This window comes from Balaenoptera ricei, chromosome 15, assembly GCF_028023285.1.
Source record: "Balaenoptera ricei isolate mBalRic1 chromosome 15, mBalRic1.hap2, whole genome shotgun sequence".
NCBI classification, from domain to species: Eukaryota; Metazoa; Chordata; class Mammalia; order Artiodactyla; family Balaenopteridae; genus Balaenoptera; species Balaenoptera ricei.
The window spans coordinates 25309807-25335752 of record NC_082653.1 but is presented as its reverse complement, the minus strand read 5'-3'; the positions used below and the strand labels follow the sequence as shown (position 1 = coordinate 25335752).

Here is a 25946-nt window from a genome sequence, read left to right as displayed (position 1 = left end):
TGAGCTCCTGCTGAGATTGGCTGGCGCTATGCCAGGGCAGTAAGGGTTTCTTGAGTATATGTATTATTGCAGGAGGTACCTCCAGTTGGTTGATCCATGAGCATTATTGGAGCCCCTGCCATGTGCCTACCAATGTGCTAGGTGCTGTGAAAAATACCCCAAAAGTTCTGCACTGCTTGGCAAGAGAAGACTAACATATGAGACAAAAAGAGTTGACACAGCGGGATGTTGTGATCGGGGTTTGACTTGTGTAGTTCAGACGCTCAACACCTATAGGGACTTCTGAGTCCCTTCTTACTGAGCACTCTTCTGCGTATGACATAGGACTGGGTCCTGGCTCCCATGAAGTCCAAGCTCTTCAACAGTCCACAAGGGCTTTCTGATCTGGCCTTTTCCAGGCTCTCTGCTGTCATCTCTTGCAACATCCAGTCTTAGACTCTACACTCCAGTAAAACCACAATACATACTATTATTCACTCAGTGTGGAAGCACTGTCCAGCTTCCACAACTTTGCTCATGCTATTTCCTCTTTCCTAAATGTTTTCTCTCATCTATGTGTGGATCAACTTCAGCTTATCCCTATGGACAAGATCAGAACTTCTTGATGACTCCTCTTGCTGACTGCCTCCTCTTCCTTCTGTCCTGTCCCTTTGGTAAGTGACATGCCTCTGAGTTCCCACGTGTTCCTCTCATAGCCCTTATCCAGGTGAAAGGGATGAAACATAGTTTCTGGTTTTCATCACTGGACTGTGTGGACTGTGAACTCCTCTGGGGCAGGGATTGTAAATACTTTTTGTTCACTTCCATACTTTGTACAGTGTCTGGCAGAAACAGGTACTCAATGATTTTTTGATAAATGAGTAAATAAATTTTCAGCATATTATTCCTCTAAGAACCTACAATAACTTCGTGGCAATCAAAAACTCTGTAGACTCAAAACTTAGTGTAACAATCGTGGGAGACTGTTATTTTCATGTATACATGAAAACAACAATGAGGATTTGCTTTTCCCCTGTTAACTACCCCCACCCCCCATCCCCCCACCACCACACATACTAATACAGTACATGATTCTGGTGAGGTTGCCATGAAAGTGGCATTCATTGGTGATAGCAGTGTAAATTGGTATAGCACTTTTGGACAACAATTAGGCAGAGTGTATCTCAAGAACCATAAAAATATTCATACATTTTGACACAGTAATTCCACTTCTGGGACACTCTGTCCTAAGGAAATAATCCAATATATAGAATGAACTTTCCCTCAGATGCTATTATTTATAATATTGAGAAATTGGAAAAAGCTTAAATGACCACCTAAACTATGACCAGTCTAAATTATAAATTCACTCATGGGGAAACTATGAGTTATTAAAAATGATAATTATTTTAAAATGGTGCTTATTGAAAGCTATGCAGCAATAAGGACAGATACGTTATATATACTGTGTTATAATATTAGTTGAAAAAATTATGTTACAGAATTGAATGAATGATCTAACTATGTAATCCAAATATAATGCACAAGAAAAAACACTGGAAGGCAGTATACCAAGATGCTAACAATAGTTATGTCCTATAGAGGGGTTGGGGTTTAGGTGATTACTTATGGTAATTTCAAAAAATAAACACACAAGTACAAACACCCAAATTAATGGCCAAGAATTTTGAAATAATAAAGCAAAACTTTAATTTTGGTTTTAAGCAAAGGAGGCATGTAGTGATATTGTGACGGTGTGGAGGATGAATTGAGTGGTAATATGAATGGAGAAAGAAGGACTACATTCTAAAAATATTTAGGAGGCCAAATCAGCAGGGCTTGGTTTTAGTATGTGAATCAGGAAATGATTCACTGTGTGGAGGGAAGAAGTATATGGAAGTATGCCTAGTAGAGAACATCAGCTCAGGGAGTTTAATGACTTGTCCAGGGTCACACAGTTAGTAAGTAAATGATTGATTGATCCTGGTCTGTCTCTGTCCAAAGCTCATGCTCCTGCAGCTGAGACATCTGTATATTAAAGTTTGGGAGAAACTTTTTTTTTTTAAAACCAGCTATTGCAGTATAGAAACATGTTTAGTGTAGTGTCCTTTTTGAGGGGAAAGGGGACCAGAAAGGGTTAGTTAATTCTTTCTAAGAGGATGATGGGGGGAAAAGACCGTAGAGACCACAGCTGCTTCTGTCATGATCAGTTGAATAAATTAGTTTAGAAGTTCATTAGGTATTGGGCATGTTATGCTTATTGTTTTGGGGGCTGGCTTTTTTTCCCCCCTAAGTTGTTATGGTTCATTGGTTTACTTTTTTGGTTTTTAAAAATTTATTTTATTTATTTATTTATTTATGGCTGCGTTGGGTCTTCGTTGCTGCGCGCGGGCTTTCTCTATTGTGCCGAGCGGGGTCTACTCTTCGTTGCAGTGCACGGGCTTCTCATTGTGGTGGCTTCTCTTGTTGCAGAGCACGGGCTCTAGGTGCACAGGCTTCAGTAGTTGTGGCTCGCCAGCTCTAGAGTGCAAGCTCAGTAGTTATGGTGCACGGGCTTAGTTGCTCCACGGCATGTGGGATCCTCCCACACCAGGGCTCGAACCCGTGTCCTCTGCACTGGCAGGCAGATTCTTAAGCACTGTGCCACCAGGGAAGCCCTCATTGGTTTACTTTTATTTGATGCTCGTGGTGGCTGGGCCTCCTGAACTTAGGTATGCAAATGTGTACCATATTACATGCAAATGAACATTTTGGTCATTACGCCAAGTTTATCAATGATGCTGCAGCTATGGGAGTGAGAGAGTTCAGATTGGCAGCTTCCAACAAGGGACATTTATCTAAGCAGCTCCCTGAAGGGGTCACCTGAGCAATAAATGCCCCATCCCCACATTGCATCATATAGACTAGTCCAAGAAAAGGCGGTTGTAAATTTGAGTCTATACCTTGGGGTCTGATACCTAGCCCTTCAGGAAGAACTCAATTCATACCAACGTGCTCACTATGTGACCTTGGGCAACTGCCTTTGTCTTTCTGCACTAGGGTTTACTCATCTGTAAAGCGGGTGTGACTTATAATCTCTTAGAGGATTGTTGTGTATGAATTTGGTAGCTTTAACTAGTGAAGGGGCTTGTAAACCACGTTTAAGGAGTTGGACTTGATTCTTGGTGGTGGGAAGCTGCTGAAGGGTCTTAAACAGGAGACAAGGACACACTTGCTCAGTGGTTCACTCAAGAGGCAGAGCTTAGTAATATTTGTGGAATTAATGTTGTTACCAGAGGGACAGAGTGGCTATGACAGTGACATATTCTCAGTGGTCCTCTTTGGGCCAGACATACAGCACTGTGGGGTGGTGCTTACAGCCCTGAGTTGTGTTTAGATCAGCACCTTGGAGAGAGGTCAGCTTTCTTTTCTCCTGTCTGAATGTGGGAAATTAAATATATATATTTATATGCCAGTGCATATGCTTTCGGCGGGATCAAGCCTTAGTGGGACTGTGAGGGGTAGCATTAGGTGTTTTCAAGGAGAAGGATTGTTGTAATGAGGAAAATACTGATTTCACAGGAAAGGATTTTAATCAACTGCCCTTACACCTGAAGGGCACAGTGCTTGGCTGCAGTGCCAAGTTGTGTACCATCTACCGCCTACTTCCAGCCAACTGGCCCACTGCCAGGGTGCCTCTGTCTAGGAAGACCTGCAGGAGCTGTCCATCCCAGGGAATATCCCTGTCCACATTTTTGTAGCAATCTCAGGTAACAGTACACTCCCATATGTTATCTCCTTTGACCCTCACAACAACCTGCACTGCAAGTGGGCAGGGCAGGGATTTTCATCCCCATTTCACAGATGGGGAGCCTGAACCTCAGAGAAGTGAAGTGCCTTCCCAAGTTCACACAGCTAGTGGAAGTGGGGTTCAGGACCTGGGACTCCACAGGCAAGCAGGAATTCAAAGCTAATAATCCCCTGTTACTATTTTAATTTGGGGCAAGGTCTGTCTTGGGAGGGGTTAGGCCGCCCTCTCTGTGTTCCTCCAATAGGAAAATGGGGACGTGTACACTACCGTGGCACAACCTGCTGCAGCCTTATTCAGAATAGAGTAGCCACAGAATGTGGAGGTTCCATCGGAGATACCGAACAGTGAGCAAGCAGAGGTTTCTTGCAGTATCAGCCCTTGCAGCCCTGTTGCCTGGAAGGGGAGAACAACCTGCCTTCTGGGTCCTCAAGGTACAAGAGGCCTTTCTGGGAACCTTCACTTAGGGGCCTCTTGGTGCCCGCCTTCTCAAGTTGTACTCTCTGGAGACTGCTTTACTCTTGATACTCGTTTCTTTATTCATTTAACACTTAATGAGTGCCTACTCCCGTGCTTCCTTTTATGTTCAAGGCACATTTCCAGATACTAAAATTTATTGCATCCACAGTGATAGTATTCTTCCCTTGATCATAGTTCAGCTCTAGATTAATGTTACAGTAGAACTCACTACCTTTCATACTCACAAGAAAAAGTTCTTCTGGGTTCTAACAATAACAATACTAATAACAGTAGCATACTTTCTAATGTGCCAGACATTGTTTTAAACATGAATTAGATTGTTTTATCCTCCAGCAACCCTAGAGATATGTATCACTACCCCCATTTTATAGGTGAGATAACTGAAGCATAAAGAACTTAAGACACTTACTGAGGGTCCTCTCGCACAGCTAGTTCAGTGGCAGAATGAAGGCATTTGGCTTCAGAGGTTACTCTCTTGACCATATTACGTGGCCTCTCACATGGCAGTAAACATTTAGGCTTTGATTCCTGCTTGATGGCAGCACCCTGTTCACAGCAGCAGGTTGTACCTCTCTATACACCGTGTCATATGACCCACTCAGCTCTGGGTTGTGCTGAAAAATAGTACTACCCCATTAGCTCAGAACAAAAAGAAGTTTTGTACACTGATGAAAATTTAGCCATGCACCTGGAAGATTCAAGGTACATTATTATGTCTTGGCACACTGGTTAAGAGCTACTCATCTGCCCCAGCCAGTCACACTCTTGGGTGTACAGTGGCATTCAAGAATGAATCTGATATCTATCTTGCTGTCAATAAACTCCCTAGAGGGAGAGAGAAGAATACTGTGTAAATAGCTGTGATACAAGACTGAAAATTAGAAATACCAAAAAGAAGAGTTACAACATGCTTCCCCTTCCTGGCTGGTTTCCTCATGTCCTCTAGTCTGGGGAGAGAGGGTCTAGAAGTACTAGCCTCTTCAGGCACATGCCTTCCTTTCAGATCACCAGGCTTCAGGAAGGTGTTAGTCCTCATTAAGCCTAGATCGTCTTGGCTTGCAGGATATAGCATGACCTAGAGCAGATGACCAAGATAAATCACCTCCTAAAGCATTTGGTGGCAAATCCTTGAACTCATCCTTGGCCTGCATCCTCTTCTCTCTTTCTTGAGAAGAAAGGAAAAAGACTAAGATAGTTTTTCATAGTCTAACACCAAAGTCTACAAGAAATCAGGTTAAAGGACTCGAAAGAAATGAAATAAACTCTATTTTTTGTTTGCTTTGCTTTTTATAGAGGTTGACAGGGATGGGTGAGAGTGGTTTAGAGCTGTGCTACTCAAATTATAGCCAACTGAGTAGATGGATGCTAGTTCGCAAACTTGCTGGTTTGTGATGAGTACAGAAATTGAGACTAAGCGCTTAGAGACCTTTACAGTAATTTGACATTTGTATTTTACAAATGTATTTGTCTGTAATGGATTGGAAGTTTAAAAAGCAAAACAACAAAAAACTGCTTCTTCACCACAAGTAGTTTTGAGAAGTACTGGCTCAGTGTGACAAAGTGAAAAAGAGCTTCAGTCTTCTTGTCTGTAAAACAAGATTAATAATACCTACCTCAAATTGATGTTAAATAATATTTTGGCATACTTAATATGTGCCTGCCACTGTGCATTGTACATGTATTATCTTATTTAATTCTCCCCACAACTCTGAAATAAATTTTGTTCTGAGGCTTGGATAGGTTGAGGGACTTTGCAGAAGTCAAACCCTGTAATAAGTGTGTAGGTGGGATTTGAATGGGAACTAGTGCTCTTGACTGTTATGCCATGTTCTGTGTAAAGAGCCTGGCGTGCAGGAGGGCTCCCTGTCACTCCACTTTCTCTACTTCACTAGAGGTCTGGAGACCTGCTTTCTCATTCTGTCACTGATCCTAACTTATTTTGTGATCTTGGGCAAGTCACTTCTTTAAACCTTAATGATCTCATCTACCCTCAGTGGTAGGGACTATGTTTTATTCATTTTTGGTTCCCCAGCATTTAGGTGGACAGGGCTTGGCATATAATGGGTATTGAGTACTGAGGCAGTTGATTACACTGGATGATCTCTAAGGGTTCTTTCAGTCTCTACTCTGAACATCATAGGTACTTTATCCTCTTCCCTCTTGAGCATCATATTCCCCACCTACTCTACCGGCAGCATGACCTTATTTCCGCATGTCTGTTTGTCTTAAGCAGTCTTGATTCTGGGTACTTTGAGACAGCCCACATGATGCCCATGTTTTTACTCGTTTTTGAAATGTGTCTAGAATAAACCCACCAGAGATAACACAAGTATGGGGTGGAAGGGGCTGACTCACAAAGTCAGAAATGTGCTCTTACTCCATTCTTAGCCAGTGGGGCCTGGGCCTAGGGCAGCTCTGCTGGCAGCCCTGCCAGGCCTGACTAATGGCTGCAGCCTCGAGCAGGGTTTTCCATGAACTTCATCGGGGTCTCCAGTAATTGGAACATGGCACCTTCTGCCTTGTAATGGATGGCAGAACAAGAGGGGCATTTGTCACTGCCTGACTTCCCTGCGGGGAAAGAGGCTCATAAGTCACAGCTGACAAACCCTTTGATGACTTTTAAACTTCATTTACAGAAAAGAATAGCTGTAATCAACCAACAGCAAGCAGTGACTAATCTTGCCACATTATCACTGTGAGGAGCCTTGAGTTATGGGAAAGGGGAGAAGTCCATCCCCCAGGCTCACAGCAAGTACTTATTGGCTCTTGGACTTGAGAGTATGCACTCAGCAAGGCTCCATGAGTTTTTTCCCAAAGGATCAGAAAGTGTTAGAAACTGATCTCCTGGCAGGTAGAGTGCATGCCTAGCACAAAGCCATTCTGGGCCAAGGTTAAGAGCACTAGCTCTTGTCTCATACAGCCTGGTCCCAGCTCTGCTTGTGTAGGTCCCATTTCCTAGCTTGTGTAGGACTAAGCTCCAACTAAGCTTAGTTTCCTCATTTGTGAAAAGGACACTATATATACCACCACCTACCTCATAGCAGAAGACATAGTACAGTTCCTGGCATGTAGTAAGTGCTCAGCAAGTATTGGAAATGTTAACCCTGGAAGGGCCCTTCGTGGTCACATGCTCCCAAACTCATGGTCATGTGGTACATCAGCAGCAAAGCCAGGACCAGTCTTCCTATTGGGGGATGGAGGGGATGACGTCTGGCAAAAGTAAAGATGCTGACAATCATTTGTAGTTCCCCAACTCTAACTCAGTACTGGGGATTGTAAGCCCAAGTTTGTACCTACCTACCCTTTGTTGCCTTTCCCTCCATAGCTATAAGTGCTGCTTGTCACAGATGCTAAACCTCAGCCTAAGGCCATAGTCAAGAGTGCAAGATGCAGGGAGGGTAGAGTATATACTCAAACCACACTGTGGGAAGAGATGGCTGAGGCTCCAGCTCTACCTTCTGTTTCTGCTTTGGGGTCTCCCCTCAGGGCCTAACAGATGCTGATACCAGTGTTAGAGTATAGGACTAGAGACCTCATGGTGTGGCGGAGAGGTGAGTCAGTGGCTCAGCAAAGCCTGGAACTCCTCCCAGCCAGTGTTCTTTCCTCTGTCAGTCCCATACAGTAGTGATTTGACAGGCATGGGGAGGGGGCACTGTTACGAAGTTTTTAGGTGTGGTACCACATACTAGGACAAGGGAGAGAGCATGCATAGGCCCCCTACCCCTGACTCCCTTATTCTCAGGTGAAACGTTGGAGCATTGGGAGACAACCTGGGTAAAGAGGATTAGGACTGGAATGTGGAGGATCTAGACTGCCAGGCTAGATTCATCTCTTTGCATAGGGCATTGGGCATTTGAGTTTCTTATGTAAATATCTACTGGTCTCAGCCATTATACTGGGCTCTTTACAAATATTATCACTAATCCTGGGAGGTTGGTATAATTCCCATTTTGCAATTGAGGAACCTGAGGCCCAGTGAGGATAAGAGACATGTCCAGGGTTATATCTCATAAGTGGTAGGACTGGGATTAGAACTCAGTCCTGTCTGACTGCAGAGCCTGTGCTGTTTCTGCTATTCCATGTGCATTCTTTTGTTATTAGGAAACAGTCAAGAAACAGGTTCCTGGAGAGAAGGCTTTCTTAAAAACAAGTGGAGGGCAAGGCCCGTGAACACTGTTCCCCAGCACCTCCACAGTGCCAGCACGGAGGAGAATACTCAAAAATGTTTGTTGAATGAGTGAAGGGGATAGGAGTTGGGTAATAATAGAAATAGGTATAATCCCCTATTCATTTATAATATGTTACAGATGTACACAGAACTTTCACATCAATCAGCCTATTTGATTTTTATATCAGATTTGAGAGGTAATCAGGAAAAAGATTATTTCTGTTTTCAGAATAGGATGATAAGACTCAGAGAAATTACAAGACTTGTTTCAGGTCACATGACTAAGAGCAGCAGAGCCAAGCCTCCTGGACCTGTAGCCTAGACCCCTTAAACTCTCCACCCATCCCAGGAGCCCTCAGTGTTCAGCTTGATGGGAACTAGGATTTCTCTTGGAGGTGGGAATGGTCAAGAACTAAAGAGCATTCCTTGGGAAATTAGTCCTGTCTGGCCAGTAATGATCATTTGGGCAGTGATAATGAGCTGGGGCCTGGAGAGTTTAATGAGATTAACAGATGTTCTGTCATCCCTAGCTGCCTGGTAACCAGGAGTCTCTGGACCAAGGAGGCCCTGGGTACTGATCAGTATAATTGCTTGGCTTCTCCCCATCACTGATAGCTACTTTCCTTTAAAGTCACCCAAATGGCTCCAGGGTTATCTAAGGGCAGAGGTCTGGCCACAGGCTGGTATGACCACTCATCCCCGTGCTTGGGAATAAGGTTGGAGATGTCCAGCAGAACTGGCCCAGACAGAGGCTCTGGATAGCACTGGTTGGGGGGGATGAGGACCAAGAGCAGCAGAGGTCCAGTGCTGAGGAGGATTCACAGAGTTGGGGAAGTGGGTGTTCTGATGGTTGAGTGCCTCAGAGGTCAGGCTGAAGACTAGGTCCTGATAGGCAGCATTGGAAGGGCATGAGGTTTGGTAAGGCAGAGTCATAGGTTTAGAATAGTTGAGACAGTGACATGTAGAGCGTCAAACAAGAAGCCTGGATTCAAGTCCCCTAGCTACTCCCTTAACCAACTGGGGGACCTTAAGTTAGTCACATATCTTTGCTGATGATCCTCAGCTTTTTCATCTGTAAAATGGGATTAACAATGTCAGGCTCAAGAAAAATAAACTGGGGCTTTCTTTGCTAAAATCTTGTGCAAATATGAGGCATTGTAGTAGAAAAGGGAAAGGGGCGAGGAGGACCAAGGAGAGGGTGTGGCTGGCTCAGGGTGACACACTCTCACCATGGGAATCAGTACCCAAGGCGTCTCTATGCTTAGGTTTTTGGAGTCAAACAGACCTGGGTTCCAGTTCTGGTTTTGCTCTGTTAACCAGTAACTTGGTCTCTCTGAGCTTTCTTTCCCTATCTAAATTACCTCCTTATAAGGCTGTTGTGAGAATTAAATAAGGTGAGGTTTGTAAAGTCTCTTAACACATAGTTGGCAGTCAGTAATTAGAGGCTATTCTTATTGTGATGCCCCTCTGGGAGGCTCATTTACTCAAAGTTCAGGGGTTCAGGTACCTTTTAGGGCTTTTCTGCCTTGACAAAGCCCTGTCACTTTACCACATGTTCAGGCTTGGCTCTTCCAAAACATAGCTTCCATCTGAAATGTTTCATCTGGGGAAAACGATTTGTTTTTTGCCAAATTTCTTCTTTTCTTATTAGCCTGGAGGAGCCAGCCCATCCCTTTCAGCTGTAAATTGCATTTCAAAGCCTGTGTTCCTGGTGGGTTTTAATTAGCTTAAGGTCCCAGCTTTTTTTTTTTTTTAAATAAATTTATTTATTTATTTTTGACAGTGTTGGTTCTTCGTTTCTGTGCGAGGGCTTTCTCCAGTTGTGGAGAGCGGGGGCCACTCTTCATCGCGGTGCGTGGGCCTCTCACTGTTGCGGCCTCTTGTTGTGGAGCACGGCTCCAGACGTGCAGGCTCAGTAGTTGTGGCGCACGGGCTTAGTTGCTCCACAGCATGTGGGATCTTCCCGGACCAGGGCTTGAACCCATGTCCCCTGCATCGGCAGGCAGACTCTCAACCACTGCGCCACCAGGGAAGCCCAAGGTCCCAGCTTTTATGCAGCAGTTGTTTTAGCAGGTAAAAGTGAAGATATTTATTTGGGAGCCAGTCCCCAGTTTTCTCAAACACAGCGTATCTAGACTGCCTCCTCCAAGCTTCTCACTGTCCTGAGGGCTTGTCTCTTAGCAGCCCAGAAGGAAAAATGAGATATAAGAACCCTAGACGTAGAGTCTGAGGACCCGTGGGGTTCTTGGCCCTGCTACTCACTGGCTACGGCATCCTGGCCATGTCCATTCCCCTCTGTTCCTCAGAGAGTAGGGGGCATATAAGCTCCATGCTCACTAAGGTCCCTGCTAATCTGACATTGCACAAGTCTCTGGGAACAAGTTGGGTTCTTGAATCCCGGCCCCCCCCCCCCATCTCTGCAAGAACAATCCCTCTACCCACCTCTCCTTAGCTCATTGCCAAGCATGGGGCCTCTGGGGGCTACAAACACCTTGCTCTCAATTACACAGCTAATCTGTGAGGCAGAGCTTGGCCCAGGGGGGGAAATAGCTTATCAAGTCAACTAGCTTCTGCTGAATAGGATGTCAGTATTTTCTAGGGCTCCCGCTCTGACCTGGTGGGAATCCCGGAAGAGCCAAGATAGAATTGTGTGGAGAGGATTGAGTTGGGGATGGTTGGTGTGCAGACGGGGGTGTTTGGGTCAGAGGCTAGAAAAAGGTGCCTGGAACCCTAGCCTCTAGTAGTCCCCCCAACTCCTCCGTACCCCTACTTAAGGGCCACAGCTAGCCCTTCTCACCACCTTCTGGGATATTATCCTCACTGCTTCCTCCCTAATGTTTATTGAGCATTTACTGTTTATTGAGCAACTTTGTCGAGCTTGCCTCTAACATTTGCAGGGCAGAACAGGAGTATAGATGGAGACCCACATACCCTGTGTCTAAATATTCGAAGGTTATAACTTATAAGTGAGGCTAACAAATTGGTATTTTCATAACAACCTGGAAGACCGTATCTGAATTAGGGATTCTGTACCTGAACCTAGCAGTTCTAGGAGAGCTAGTCTGAGCACGCTTTCTTTTCATTTTGCACCCCCAACTCCATTCCTCAGTTTGAGGAGCTTCATGGACATGTGAGTGGATACTTAAGCTTTTCTGAACCCCCAGAGAGACCTACCCCTTGAGCTTATGCACAACAGCAGCACGGCCTGCCCTCTGAAGAGTATGCAGGCCTTGAAAGCAGATTGGGGGCTATTTGGTTGGGGACTACAGCGGTTAGGTTCCCGGGGCATATGCTTCAGGCAGCCATTTCTCCTTGACAGTGCAGGGCAGCCACATACAGATATTTCCTCAGTGTCTTCTCTACAGATCAGAAAACTGGCCCCCGTGTGACATGGCTTCTGACTGCCTTTCCCTGGCATTGTACAGAGTGTGCTCCAGTCCGACCTTGACCCTCATCTAGAATGGGCCCAGAAATGGCAGTATTAGTAGAACAGAGACGTTCAACTAGTTAGAGTAACTTCTAGATCTTATAAAGAGCTTCACAGTTTGCACAGGCCTTTTATATACATCGTCCCAAACCCCAGGTGATGAGAGAAAAGACTGGGTAGAGGCAAACCCAAAGGACTTTGCTCACCAGCCAAGGAGTGAATGCTGATCCCACTATAGCACCAAGCACAGGTGCTCAGCAGTGCTTCCTGTTCAGTAGTGTTAGAGCTTACTAACACTACTGAACAGGAAGCGGTCTGAGGGAACCCAGCGATGGTCATGGCCCTGCCAGGGCAGTGGCAGAGCCAGCAGTCATCAGTAGATCTCTGAACCGTCATCCCCCCTTCTTTTCTTTCTGTCTTGGTCCACACACCTGACCTGGTTGGCTCCCTCCAACCAAAGCAGGTGGCATCTCCCTGGGCCAAAACTTCATGACTTTGTGCTGTCTCCAGGAGATAGCCCTGGAGATAGCTCAAAGGAGAGAGTTATCTGATGCCCATGGAGGAGCCCCACAAATTTCTTGTATACCCATGGACACACAAGGAATTAACCTTTGAATGGCTTGTCATCCAGGTAGGAGAGGGATTGTCAGAGAACTGTGAGGCATGGGGAACCCACATACATCGAGCATTTCTTTCTGCATATGGGCAGTGTGTTAAGTGTTTTCACGGGCAATCTCTTTTGTGTCCCTCACTGCTTTATAAATGTTGATGATTGGATTCAAAGGCAAACTGAGTAACAGAAGAGTCCATCTTCCCACGCCAGCTCCAAAACTGGCACCAGCCCCTTCATCAGCAGCAGTGCCCTCTCAGCCCTCAGCCTTTACCTGCGATGACACACACTTGACCCCAGTATATCCTTGCTACTGCAAGCCCATAATAGGAGCAGGTTCTTCCGCAGAATCGTTCTCAGGTCCAGCGTATGGTTTCTTTGCAAACAGTACCATCTGCTGGTCAGAAAGTGCTAATAACTTCTAAGCTGGGAGGATTGAGGAGAAAAGGGTCTTTTTACCCTAATGGGAAAAAAGATACAGATATCCCAGCTTATACTCAGCTCTTCTCTAATTCACTAAAAAGAAACCCCCTCTGCCCTAAAATATTAGGTAAATAGGCAGGTGTTTATGGTTAGCCTAAGCTGATGAGAGTTTTTATGCATACTGCCTGGTGGTTCTTCAGCACCTTCTGCAATAGCTCTAGGGTCAGGTTTTAAGATAGGAGTGTTCCAAAAGGGAGTTGCAACCAACCTATGCCAGTGAGCAGAAGATGGCCAGGAAGTATAAATGCCAGGGCTTACATAGGCCTTTCCTACTGAAATTGAGCCTCCTTTTCCCTTTCCTGTTGGAGTCTGTGCCCAGATTATAACCTGTCCAGGAAGGGGAGTAGGAGAGAGTTGTACAGCCCTTTGGGGTAAAAAACGTTGCCTGAGTATAGAGAGCAAAGAACAGGTATAGTATCATCTCTAAGCAAAGAGGACAGAACTTGAATAGTAAGTGTAAAATGGATAACTCTAAAAAATTAATTTATTAAAAAAATTCTCAGATAAATATGCTGACTTACTGTAGTACAGTTGACCCTTGAACAATGCAGGGGTTAATTCGTGTACAACTTACAGTCAGCCCCCTCCACATCCACAGTTCTTCAGCATCCGTGGATTCAACCAACCATGGGAACCATGCAGTATTGTATTTACTGTTGAAAAGTATTTGCATAAAAGTGGACCCATGCAGTTGAAACCTGTGTTGTTCAAGGGTCAACTGTATTTAAAGTGGGTTTAGCTCTGGGAAGGAGAGTGATAAATTTGATAGAAATGGGCTTTAGGGACCAACGACCTGGGTTTGAATGCCTGTTCCTGGCAAGTTAATGAACTTGTTGGAGTCTGGTTTTGGTAAAATATGAAGGATAATGATAACACTCATGGAGTCTTTTTTTTTTTTTTTTTTTACATCTTTATTGGCGTATAATTGCTTTACAATGTTGTGTTAGTTTCTGCTGTACAACAAGGTAAATCAGCTATAAGTATACATATATCCCCATCTCCCCTCCCTCTAGGTCATCACAGAGCACCGAGCTGATCTCCCTGTGCTATGCAGCAGCTCCCCACTAGCTATCTATTTTACATCTGGTAGTGTATGTATGTCAGTGCTACTCTCTCACTTCGTCCCAGCCTCCCCTTCCCCACTGTGTCCTCAAGTCCATTCTCTTAAGTCTGCATCTTTATTCCTGCCTTGCCACTAGGTTTATCAGTACCATTTTTCTAGATTCCATATATATGCGTTAGCATACAGTATTTGTTTTTCTCTTTCTGACTTACTTCACTCTGTATGAGAGACTGTAGGTCCATCCACCTCACTACAAATAACTCAATTTCGTTCCTTTTTATGGCTGAGTAATATTCCATTGAATATTGATATATCCATATTGAATATCCATATGAGCCACGTCTAATTTATCCACTCATCTGTCGAACTCATGGAGTCTTGGAATTATTCAATATCGCATGCCACCCTTAGCTCACAGTGAGTGCTCAGTGAGGTTTAGCTCACTTTTTTCGAAATGGCTGGTTCTAATAAAGACAGCCATGGTCCATGTCTGGATCAGACTGAGCAGTTTTCTTAATATGATGTTGTTTTAGAGCAAACATTACTTGCATTTACGATGTGACCTCTTTACCATGGTTCTACATTGAAGGAACAGAAGAAAAGCTGTGGAAAATCTTCAAGTTTAGATCCTGCAAGGGGTAGCATTTGAGATGAACATTAAAGAAAGAGTGGATTTGAAAGAACTGGAGTCAATATGAAACTTAAGTAATGTTATAAACCAACGTGTAACCTCAATTAAAAGAGAAGAATTGAGTCAAGCAGACCAGGGTTCAAATCCCTGTCCTGTTATTCACTAGCATTGTGACCTCTGACTTTGCATTTCCTCCCTTATAAAATGTCCTAATTCTGCTTATCATGTCAGTACCAAATGACGGAACATATGTAAAGCACCTATATGAGGTGAGCAGCCAGTGAAATGAACAAAAATGGGGAGGCTGGATGCTGTAGGGGCGTGTGTGTAGGAAGGCACAAAGCAATCCAGTTTAGTCAGGTTGTGGGCCATGGGCAGCCCTTGAGCCCAACCCGGGTTCCCAGCCTCACAGTAGCTTTCTTTTTTCAGGTGGCCACCATGTCCTTGAAGATCCAGACAAGCAACGTAACCAACAAGAATGACCCCAAATCCATCAACTCTCGGGTTTTCATTGGAAACCTCAACACAGCTGTGGTGAAGAAGTCTGATGTGGAGACCATCTTCTCCAAGTATGGCCGTGTGGCCGGCTGTTCTGTGCACAAGGGCTATGCCTTTGTCCAGTATGCCAATGAGCGCCATGCCCGGGCAGCTGTGCTGGGAGAGAATGGGCGGGTGCTGGCTGGGCAGACCCTGGGTAAGCATCTCTCCATGGCCCTGCCCCTGGATTTCTCCTGGGCAGGTGCTGACCTGCATTCTTTAGCTTCCCTCTTATCCTCTTTTCTGTCTTCTCCAGCTGTCACCCACTATAAGATCAGTGCCTGTATGGGAAAATTTTAGAAGTTTCAGGAAAACACTTCTGTTCTGTCCCTGCTTTCACAGTGTAAGGGTTCCAGTTAAAATGCAGATTCCCCAGAGAAAGGGAGCAGAGTGGACTAGCACAGCCTCTTACATTGGGCTGCATTTGGCTTAGGTTAGAACCCTTTCTGAGAGCCAGGAGGAGGGGCTGGGAGCATAAGGTGAAGCAGGTGCTCTTGGTCTCGGTGTTACGTACATGAGATGTGGCCGTGTTGGAGGCCTACCTTGGAGCCTGTATAGTGTTTGTATATGTTCACATACTTCGGTGTATTTGTGTATGTTTGAGAAGGATATGTATTCCTGAATATGTGGTATGTGGATGTAACTGAACATGTGGAGAATATGTGGACACATACCTTACTTACTATGTATATATGTAGAGTTATGTGTGTATCAGAATATACTTGAGTGTGTAAGCAGATATTCGTGTATTCATTTACCAAATATTTATTGAGGTCCTAACATTTGCTGAACTCTGCTCTAGGCATAAAGATGTTTGGTAGAAGGTTTGTGTAAATGTGCATTGGCTCATTTGCATATGGGCAGTTAAGTATAGGATGTTGGAGCCACGTCTGAGTGTAGTTGAGAGTGTGTGATCTTATTTCCTGCATATGTGAACGTATGTGTGAGGGTGTGTGTCTGATGTATGTGTTTATGTGAGTGTACTTGAGAAAGCATATAATTTGATGTATGTGGCGTGTGTGTGTGTGTGTGATTGTGAGCATGCATGCATGTATCTGAATGTATATGAATATATAAACAACTATATGCATGTGACGTGTGGGTATGAGTCTAATTTATGAAGACCTCTGTTGTCCATGTTAGTGAGTGAAGTCCATGTGTATCTCATGTAAACACATAAATTGCTGCACACGTGCATGAGGGTGATATGTGTATGGCTGCTGATATCCTGTCAGCATCTGACTCTGCCTCCTCCCTCCATACAGACATCAACATGGCTGGAGAGCCAAAGCCCAACAGACCCAAGGGGCTAAAGAGAGCAGCATCTGCCATATACAGGTGGGGCGCTCTGTCTTGTTTGTCTGTCTCTGGGTGGGATTGGTTCCTCTTTCCACAGAGGGAGTGAACACTGGTGGTGACGGTATGCCAAGCCTAGAATCTGGGGAGGTGTTTGGAGATGAGGGCCTGCGAAGAGTGGGCTGAGTGGCCGTCTCTAAGCCCCGGCCCTCTCCCCTTTGTTTCCCCAGTGGCTACAGCTTTGACTATGATTACTACCGGGACGACTTCTACGACAGGTGAGCGGGGGAGGGGCGTGCCCAGGCATGAAACAGCCAAGCTGGAAGCGTCCTGAGAGATTGCTGGTGCAGCCCACTCAGTCCTCCAAGTGGGAACTGAAGCCCAGAGTTGTGGACAGGCATCTGCCCAAGGCTGCTCCGCAAGTTAGTGGCAGAGCTGGGACTAGGGTCCAGTTCTATAGGTGCCCAGGCCAGAGCTCTCCCCAGCCCACAGTGTCTCCCAACTCTCTGACCGCCCCTCCCCCTCCTAATCCTGGGGTGGGACTCAATGGGACTGGACAGCCAGGGGACCTATAAATGTAGCAAGTTGGAATACAAAACAGGTGCAGGGCCAGGTGCAGGGAATTTGAGCCCTCACGCTTCTGCTGTTCCGTTTCCTTACCTCTCTGAGGTGCCCAGCCAGCTGAAGGAACCTCAGAGCTCAGTCTGAGCTTCTTAGCCTTATATTTATAGCCAAGAGGCCAGCAGTCCTTTGGAGGTCTGAATTAGTCCCTGGTAGGCTGTGGCCCACCCCCAAGCCTACCCAGACCCCAGCGTCCATGGCACCAGCCACATTCTTGTGGAAATCATGGTGGGGGCTGGCCCAAGCTTCTCCTCCTTCCTGCTTCTCTCCCTCCCTCCCTCCCTCTCAGCCTGCCCCAGGCTGTCCAGGAAGAACAGACCTCTCTGAGCCTCAGTTTTCTCACCTGTGAGTGGTTTCAGGCGACAGTGCAATGTAGTGGAAAGTGCCCTAGCCTGGGAGTCAGAAGACCTGGGTGCTAATCTCAGCTCTGCCACTGAATAGATTACACAACTTTGGGCAAATCCCCTCCCAGTCTGAAATGGGCTTGCACCAAGTGATCCCTCAGGGCTCTTCCAGCTCTGGGATTCTGTGGTTCAGTGATTCTGACCAAGGCCAGAGCCGCCCCCTCCCCTTAGGGGCAGAAATGCAGGGTCTGGGACTGGGTCCATTCCCAGAGACTCTCCATCTCCAGCCATCACCACCCTAGGGCAGGGGCTCCCTAAACAAAGGAGTACCAAGGCATGGGGCATTGAATTGCCTAGTGATGGCAGGTTACCTGGCTGTCATCAGGAAAGTGACCCCATAGTATACCCCTGTGGCTGCTGTTCCGTGCAAAAAGGTGGTAGCAGCAGCAGCGGTGGGAGAAACCCCTACTTGGCTTACTGAGTTTCTGCCTGATCAGGAAGAGAAGCCCTCCTGGAAGGGGCTGGGTGATGGCGTCGGGGGTGCAGCATACTGTCTGGTATAGAGGGTCTGACCGAGCTGCCTAACCTTGATACTCCACTGGGCCCCCTGCCCCTCCATCTCCAAAGTCGAGTGAGAAGGATGGGGTGACTGGGGGCCCAGAGTGAGGAAAGGGGCTTGGACTCCAGCCTCATGCCTCTGAGGTCATAGGCCCCTGAGTTGAGGGTCTCGGTACCCTGGCCCTTCACCTATCACACCTTCTAACGTGTGTTTTTAACCAAGTTCTCTCACGCTCTACCCTCACAGCAGCCTTGGGGGATGTGGGGGGCACAGAGTTCGGGGTAGCCATCCTCACTAGGCAGATGGGAAAACTGAGGGTTAGGCAGGCTTAGGGATTGACTCTCACTCCCTCACCTCTGTTTCCGCCTGGGGATTTGTACTGCTTTAGGGAGATTTGCAAACTCTGACCAGAGCTTGGGGTACAGTTGACCGAGCAGAAGTAGGTCAGGTAATAGAACAGGACTGGGTGTCAGGGTGATCTAGGGAAGTCTCCTTTCTGGGGCTGTCAGTTTGCTCCTCTGTTGAATGGGGCTAACCATTGAATGGTGGTAACCATTACCACCTGTCACCTCCCCTGCTCCTACCCAGCTTGAATGGTAGGAAAGGTGGATGTCGTAAGGTCACTGAGGTCCAGAAAGCCCTTCCTCTTCACCCTCAGGACTATAACTGGGAAGGATGAGGTATGGAGTGCAGGCTACCCAGCCCTTCACCAGCCCTACATGTGTTGCTCTAGGGTCACAGTGCCCCCTGGTGGCCACAGGCCATGCTGCAGCCTCTGGCCCGTTTGCTCTCACAGGCTCTTCGACTATCGGGGCCGCCTGTCACCAGTGCCAGTGCCCAGGGCAGTCCCTGTGAAGCGACCCCGGGTCACAGTCCCCTTGGTCCGACGTGTCAAAACCACCATACCTGTCAAGCTCTTTGCCCGTTCCACAGCCATCACCACCACCGGCTCAGCCAAGATCAAGTGTGAGTGACTATATCTTCTTCCTAGGTAATTTTTATTTTTGTCATTAGCAAAATAATAGAATCACATTTTTTTACATTGGAAAATAGATAAAGGAACAAATCTCCCACAGTTCTGCAGCTCTAATACAACCAAGTGAGTATTTTCATGCATTTCTAAGAGGAAAGACCGACATTTGTGGAGGAGGGTCTTGGGTTAGGCACAGAGTCCAGTGCTGTGACATGGAGCCCAGTGAGGAAATGGTGTCATCTTTCCTTTAGTAAGCACAAGGACAGGTCCACACAGCCTCGCTACTCCACATTCATTCTGGTGTGCACACGTGGTCAGGCACTCAGGAAATCTGATTGTAAAACACATTTACACACCTTGAAAGACAGATACCACTCTCTAACATAAGCAAAGTCACATGCTTGCTCAGGTGCACACAGAGGTACACACCACACACCTCCATTTTTATCCATCCCCAGTCCCTTTCAGAGTTGGAGGGGTCGGGGATGGTGGGGGAGATCCAGGTTCAGAGGGGCCTCCAGGAAGTCTCAGGGGGAAGCCACAGGCAGCTCTGGCCTTTTCCCTGGCCAGAAAAAGACTGTGGACAAGGATAGTTTCTGCCACTGGCCTGTCTTCCTAGTTGACAGAATGGGGCTAGGGTCTTGTGTTAGTGTCAAGCTCCCAGCCCTTAGGTGACATCCCTGTACTCCCTCCACTCTCAGTAAAGAGCAGTGAGCTGCAGACCATCAAGACAGAGCTGACCCAGATCAAGTCCAACATCGATGCCTTGCTGGGTCGCTTGGAGCAGATTGCCGAGGAGCAGAAGGCCAATCCAGGTCAGCTTCCAAGGGTCCCTGCCCAGATCAGTGGCCAGGGGGCACAGGGCAGAGTGTGGGGAGGACAGTGCATGGGGCAGAGGGGGACTGTGGCCTCCAATCCCACCTGGACCCACTGTGCTGAGGCCTAGCTTCTGCTAAGGTGCTACCCTGGGCAGCTGCCCCAGGTTGATTTTTATTCCCCTCGTTCCCCACTTCCGCCTGAAGATGGCAAAAAGAAGGGCGAGAGCGGCAGCGGCAGTGGCAGTGGCATCGGCATCGGCAGTGGCAGTGGCAGTAGTGGTGGCGGCAGCCGGCCACCGGCCCCCCAAGAGGACACAGCTTCTGAGGCAGGCACGCCCCAGGGAGAAGCACAGGCTCGAGACGACGGTGATGAGGAGGGGCTGCTAACACACAGCGAGGAAGAGCTGGTGAGGGCATGCGGGGGCGCAGGGGGAATTGGGACTGGGACTGGACTTTGCACCCTTGGTTGCAGGAGGGCTGCAGGGGGAGGGGGAACCTCTGAGCCGGTTGGCTGCCCTATGAGCTCCCTCCTTCCTTCCCAGGGATTCTAGTCCTGTGAGGAAGAGGGGGGAACGAACAGGGAGTACTTAGCTATTTCAGCTGCCAGTCAGAAATCCCACTGAGGACTGGGGCAGACCTCTCTCTAGCCTAAGGCCCATTCTAGACTCTGTCTTCCACGTGAGTCGGAGAAGGGAAGAGTCACGGACTCAAGGAAACACACACAGTCTGCAGAGTTCCAGGGAGCACGAGGGGGATTGCCTGGGGAAGCCACAGGGAGTGTGGGTATCTACTCCACCTGAGGATTTTCTAAAAGCCATTGTTGCCTCAGAATGAAAACAGGCTGTCTCAAGAGGGAGTGAGCTCTCTGTTTGTTATTGGAATTCTTCAGATTGAGGCAAGGAGCTCATATTAAGTGGGAAAGTAGACCAGATTCTGAGTCTATAAGATGTCTGTTGTGTGCCTCGTACTCAGTTACCTAACACTGAGCACCAGGCCCCGTAGTTCACGCTTTTTAACTTTATTTAACCTTAACAGCAGCCCTGAACTCTGCAAAGTATTACTCTTGTCACATTTTACACCATGAAGAAACTGAGACTCAAGAGGAGTCAAGTAGCTTGCCCAGGGCGTTGTAGCTAATAAGGGTTGAGCCAGGATTGGAGCCTGGACTTCAGCGGGTCTGTGAACTTTCTCCACGTGGCTGGGTTCTGGTGTGAGGACAGATGGGCTTATGGCCATAACAGTTGGAGGTCTTCCTCATGCCCAGCTTGTCTCTTCTTATTTAAACCTAGCCTGATACCCCATCTTACTCTTTCAGGCATAGTCGTCTCCATAGAGGCCCTAATGACGGCTTCGATGCTCCTAAGATGGGAGCTAGCTCACCAGTCTACTAGGCTTTCGGTCTGCTCCAACCTAAGAAGGTCTTTCTATGCAGAATGTGCCCCCTGGCACACCTAGAACTTCCTTGACTGGTCCTTTCTCTCTCCTGAGGAGCCTTCAGACTACCCTGTTGGGATCCCAAGCCAGCCTTTAGTTAGACTGGTCCCATAGTTATTCCCTTTGGCTATCCCTCCCCCTTTCTGAGTGTGGTCTCCATATGTGCTCTGGGCCCCCAGGGTAGGACAGAGCTTGCAGTGAGTGATGTGTGGTCCTTTGTTGTCTCCTCCCTATCAGGAGCACAGCCAGGACACAGATGCGGAGGATGGGGCCTTGCAGTAAGCAGGTACGGGGGTCCTGGTGGGGAGGGGTGGAGTAGACCTGGCAGGGTAGTGCTGTGCCCAGCAATGAAGGCTCTGTTGTCCCTAGACATCCTGCCACGCCCATTTGTGGTAGGGGCTTGGTGGGTTGCAGAGCAGGGAGCCGTGGATGGGCTAGCCAGGTCCGCCCAACAGGAGTTCCCTCAGAATACTCTGAGCCACATTGCCTGTCTCCACTTGTAAAGAGCTCCGAGTCTAGTGGAGGAAGACAAACTGTTACCACCCAGTGTGAGCAGGATGACAGGGACTGGAGAGCCAGGGGCTCAGAGAGGGGTGTGGTGGAAGAGGTGATGTGTAGCTGAGCCTGTTGAGGATTGAGGGGGAAGCGTCTGAGGGAGCACCCTTATCACAGGCACAGAACGCTGGCAGTCCTCGGTGTGTGAGAAGTGGCCAGGAGCCTCCTGTGGCTGCAGTCCCAGCTCTGCACAGTGGGGAGAGGCAGCTGCTCATCATCAGAGGGTGATGATTATGCCAGACTTAGGGGCTGGGATTTGATGCTGTCTGGAGGAAATGCCCCGTGCACCCCAGCCCTACAAGGTTGTGATTGTGCCAGTGTAACAGATGTAGAAACTGAGGCACTGAAGGGGGCAGGGAGATACCACGTATCTCACAAGATCCCCAGGTGGTAATTGGTGGAGCCTAGATTTGAACCCAGTGGTGTGGGCCTCAAAGCTCACTCTCTGGTTGGTATTTACCACCCTGCTCTACCCCACCCTGGAGGGAAACCAGGCCACAGCAGCTCTGCCCATACTCTGCCCCATTCCTTTGGGGGCCGTTGCCAGAGTAAGACAGGCTTGGGCAGAGGAGGGCCTCAAACAACAGAGGTGTCTGTACGCATGACACATTCATGCTGTGAGATGCTCCACCACACATTTAAGTTTAGGCAATCTTCGTGGTTTGTTTTACCTGGGAGGCTCAGTTTTACCTTGTTAAGCCAGTTTGCAGGAGAAGTGCTGGGGACTCAGGTGAGGAAACTGAGGCTTAGGGAAGGGGGAGATTTACCCAAGGTTTCATGGCCAGAAAGTTATGAGGCCAGAGCCAGAGCGCAGGCATATCTCTTGTTTGCAAACAGCAAACACCATTCCACTCTTTCTTCTTCCCACCCCCTGTTATCAAGAGCACGAAGGGGCTCTTCCTCTCAGCCTTAGTCTCTCTTTTGTGTCTCTTTCTCAGTCTGACAGGAGCAATGGCCACCGGCAGGAGAAGGGCGTACACCGTACCAGGCCTCAAGCTGGGCACCCACCCCTGGATAACCACCCCCAGCGGGTCCCAGAGGAGAGCTGGCAGCAGGCACCACCTCCCTCACGCGTCCCAGCCAGTGCCACATTCTCTGCAGGTGGAGTTATCGGCATCCCCTTCTCATGTACCCTCCCTCCCTGTTGGCACTGCCCAGGCCAGAGGGCAGAGCACAGAGTTTCCCTATACTCTTGCCTCCCCTCCCCAGGACACTCCCAGGCTTGGGGTTTTTTCTATAGGTTTGGAGGGGGGTGGGACCCACAGGGAGGGGACCCTGACAATAAAGAGATTGGATCCCAGTTTGCTCTGAGATGGAATGGTTTGCGTTTTCTCATGAAGGTGCCCTGGCCCTCCTGTCCAACCAGAAGGCAGGTCTGCTACACCTGCTTCTGTTCCCTCCTTCACTCCTCTCCGCCAGAGAGCATTGTCTAGGGTGCCTGAAACTGATCTGTCTGGGCCTTAGTTTCCATGGCTAAAATGGGGATTAAAATGGCCAGTAGGGTTGTTCGGGAGGGTCAGATGTGCCAGTGCCCACGAGAGCATTCGTGGTAGAAGTGCCAAGCGATTTTGATCCACTTGGTCAGGCAGTGGTAGGTCCAGGCCTCAGTTTCTAAGTCTGGTGTTTCCCAGCTCTAAAATGGTTCTAGAACTCGCCACTTCCTCCCCTTCTGTGTCTTGGTTTAGGACACTGTTTTTTCACAGGGATCTTGGGCAGCAAGGGGAAAGAGGCTAGAGGCTGAGGCCTTCAGTAAGAGACCCAGACCTGGAGTGAAAAGTAGCCCCTTGGAACTGGTCAAAAGACTTCAATCTGGAGAGTTGGAGAGTTGAAGAGGGTGTCTAGAGGAAGGGGCTAGGTCCACAGGGAGTGTCTCATCCCCTTGAAGAGCCCTTGGTGGCACATACCACTACAATCCCTGAACCTACCACTACAATCCCTGAACCTACAATCTGTCCTTGCACCCAGGACATCAGAGCCCAGCTCTAGCTGACCCACTTGCACACCTGGGTAGGTCTTCATGTTCCCCTCTGTACAAGGTGGGGAACTGCTGCCCTGGACTGGAACTTGGGCAAAGTCCAAAGGGGTTTTGGCGCCTGGTAAATATCACACTGAGGGCTGGCACTGTGTTCTGTGTCCTCAGAGCTTAGTGCTGTGCGCCCATTGTACTGTAATAACACTCCTAGACTCTACAAGGACTACTCAGTATGCTTTACTGAGGCACTCACTTTTCAGAGCTGGGGGTACAGGTACAACAGCATGGGCCATGGGCTTCCTTAGTATGCCAGGCATAGAGGCCATGAGAAGAGCAGGGAAGACCCTTTCCAGAGTTGGAAGCACCTGCCCTACCCAGAGGTCCTGTCTTATCACCCTGGCACCAGGAAATATCCTGGACAGAGTAAAAATGGGATTCCCCAACCTGGCGCCCCGGAAAAGCCCCTGAACTACTTCAGCTGCTAAGAAAGCTCACAGTTGGGCCCTTGAGTTAAGAGGTTCAGATCCACAAGACCCTGCATATACCTGCTCGTCCTCCCTGTGTCTGGGACCAGAAAAGACACTTCCCATTGCATTGCTCAATAGTTTTCATTTTTCTTTCCAACCTCTGAAAAACAAAAGGAGATCATGAAGAAATGTGATACCAGATTCTGCCCAAAGCACTGATATTCTCTACATACTTTCAAGATCTTAAGTATCAGTTGTGATCCTAGCAGCCCTCTTGAAGGACTGTCATAGCCAGTGGGTTTCCTGGATTGTGAGCTAATGCTTTCCCCCTTTTACTGCTGCCAGTAAGGTTTGTGACCCTGGCAGGTCTTTTTCCTTGCCAGGTCTCAGTTTCCTTATCTGTGTGAGGGGTTGGCCTAGATAGGGATAGTAAATGGGCCTTATTTCAGTTGTATAACAAACCACTCTGAAATTTAGTGCCTTTAGTGAACATTTATTAGCTTCTGATTCTGTAGCTGGGCAGTTTGGGCTGTGAACCAGCTGGGTGGTTCTTCTGCTTATCTCATCTGGGCTCTCATGTGGCTGAAGTGAGCTGGCAGATTGTCTGGAAGCTGATTGGTCTCAGATAACCACCCACTTGTCAAGTGGTTGGGCAGTGGGGGCAACTGGGCCACATGTTCCTAGCATCTGGCAGGCAAGACAGGGTAAGCCCTGATATGCAGGTGCTCTTCAAGCTCCTTGCTTGTGTCATGCTTGTTAAGGGTCTGTTGGCCAAAGCAAGTCGTATGGCTAAGCCCAATTCCTCATTATGACCGTAATTTGTTTTTAACCTATCTCAGGCCTCATTTCACTTGCCAATTCAAAACATTTAGTAGCAGCTGCTGGAATGCTTTTTGAAGATTTGGAGCAGTTTTTAGACTATTAGGAAATAGTAACATGATAGTTTGGTCATGTTTTTTATGGGCAAGGAATTGAAATATGGGTATGTGTCAGGTATTAGCCAACCCTGGCCAGGTTACATCTTGTCCCATAATATATATACTATGCAGTGGGCCATCTGATGAGACCACAAAAATACAGACGGTAGAGCAGGGCAAAAGATTCTGAGCCAGGTGTCCTGGGTTTGAATCCCAGCTGGGCCATTGACTGGCTTTGGGCATATCAAAATCCCTCTACCTGTGGCCACTTCCTGAATATCTGCTGTATAAAAGGCACATTTTACACTTAGTTAATCTCCACAACCACCCTTTTAGGTGGATGTAGTGTGAACTTTTGGTTACAGGTTATAGAAACTGAACTTAAACCTGCTTAAGCAGGAGGAAGTTTACTGTTTCACAAATTTAAAAGCCCAGGGGTAGATTTTCAGACCCAGTGGGACCCGGGGGTTCAGGAGCTGCCATCAGGAATCTTTTTCTCTATTCCCCAGCTCTGCTTCTTCTGTTGGTGGTGTTCTCAGGCAGCTTCTAAGTGGTGGCAGAGCATGGCCACAGGGCCTGTGAAGGGTGGAGGGAGGAGAAAATCCCCAAATGGAAAATATGAGTTCTACAGCTAGAAGAAAGGGGGCTTGGGCTGACAAAAACAGGTCTTCATTGTGTGATTATGACCATTTTATAGATTTTATAAATGTGGATGTTCTAGAACATGGCCCCATTGACAGGTGGTCTCTATATCCTCTCCCCTTTATCTGGACTCTATTTTATCAGTAGAATACAGTGATGGTGATGCTATTATGCCAGTCTCCC

The 25946-nt window shown here is 47.7% G+C and overlaps 1 protein-coding gene across 7 annotated transcripts in view; it reads left to right on the top strand.

The window, feature by feature from the left end:
• RALY (RALY heterogeneous nuclear ribonucleoprotein) overlaps nucleotides 1-23065 on the top strand; it is an 80427-nt gene extending 57362 nt beyond the window's left edge. For 5 of the 7 annotated variants that reach the window (XM_059895947.1, XM_059895943.1, XM_059895944.1 and 2 more), the window contains 8 exons: nucleotides 15058-15322; nucleotides 16431-16503; nucleotides 16692-16739; nucleotides 18782-18951; nucleotides 19660-19773; nucleotides 19981-20183; nucleotides 21448-21496; nucleotides 22704-23065. In XM_059895947.1, the coding sequence (XP_059751930.1) occupies nucleotides 15067-15322; nucleotides 16431-16503; nucleotides 16692-16739; nucleotides 18782-18951; nucleotides 19660-19773; nucleotides 19981-20183; nucleotides 21448-21492 (909 nt within the window). In that variant the 5' untranslated portion in view covers nucleotides 15058-15066 and the 3' untranslated portion in view covers nucleotides 21493-21496; nucleotides 22704-23065. Of the gene's footprint in view, nucleotides 1-634; nucleotides 654-15057; nucleotides 15323-16430; nucleotides 16504-16691; nucleotides 16740-18781; nucleotides 18952-19659; nucleotides 19774-19980; nucleotides 20184-21447; nucleotides 21497-22703 lie in introns of those variants that run through there. The other 2 variants (XM_059895948.1, XM_059895950.1) reach the window with 2 other exon arrangements.
• Nucleotides 23066-25946: the final 2881 nt, after the last annotated feature.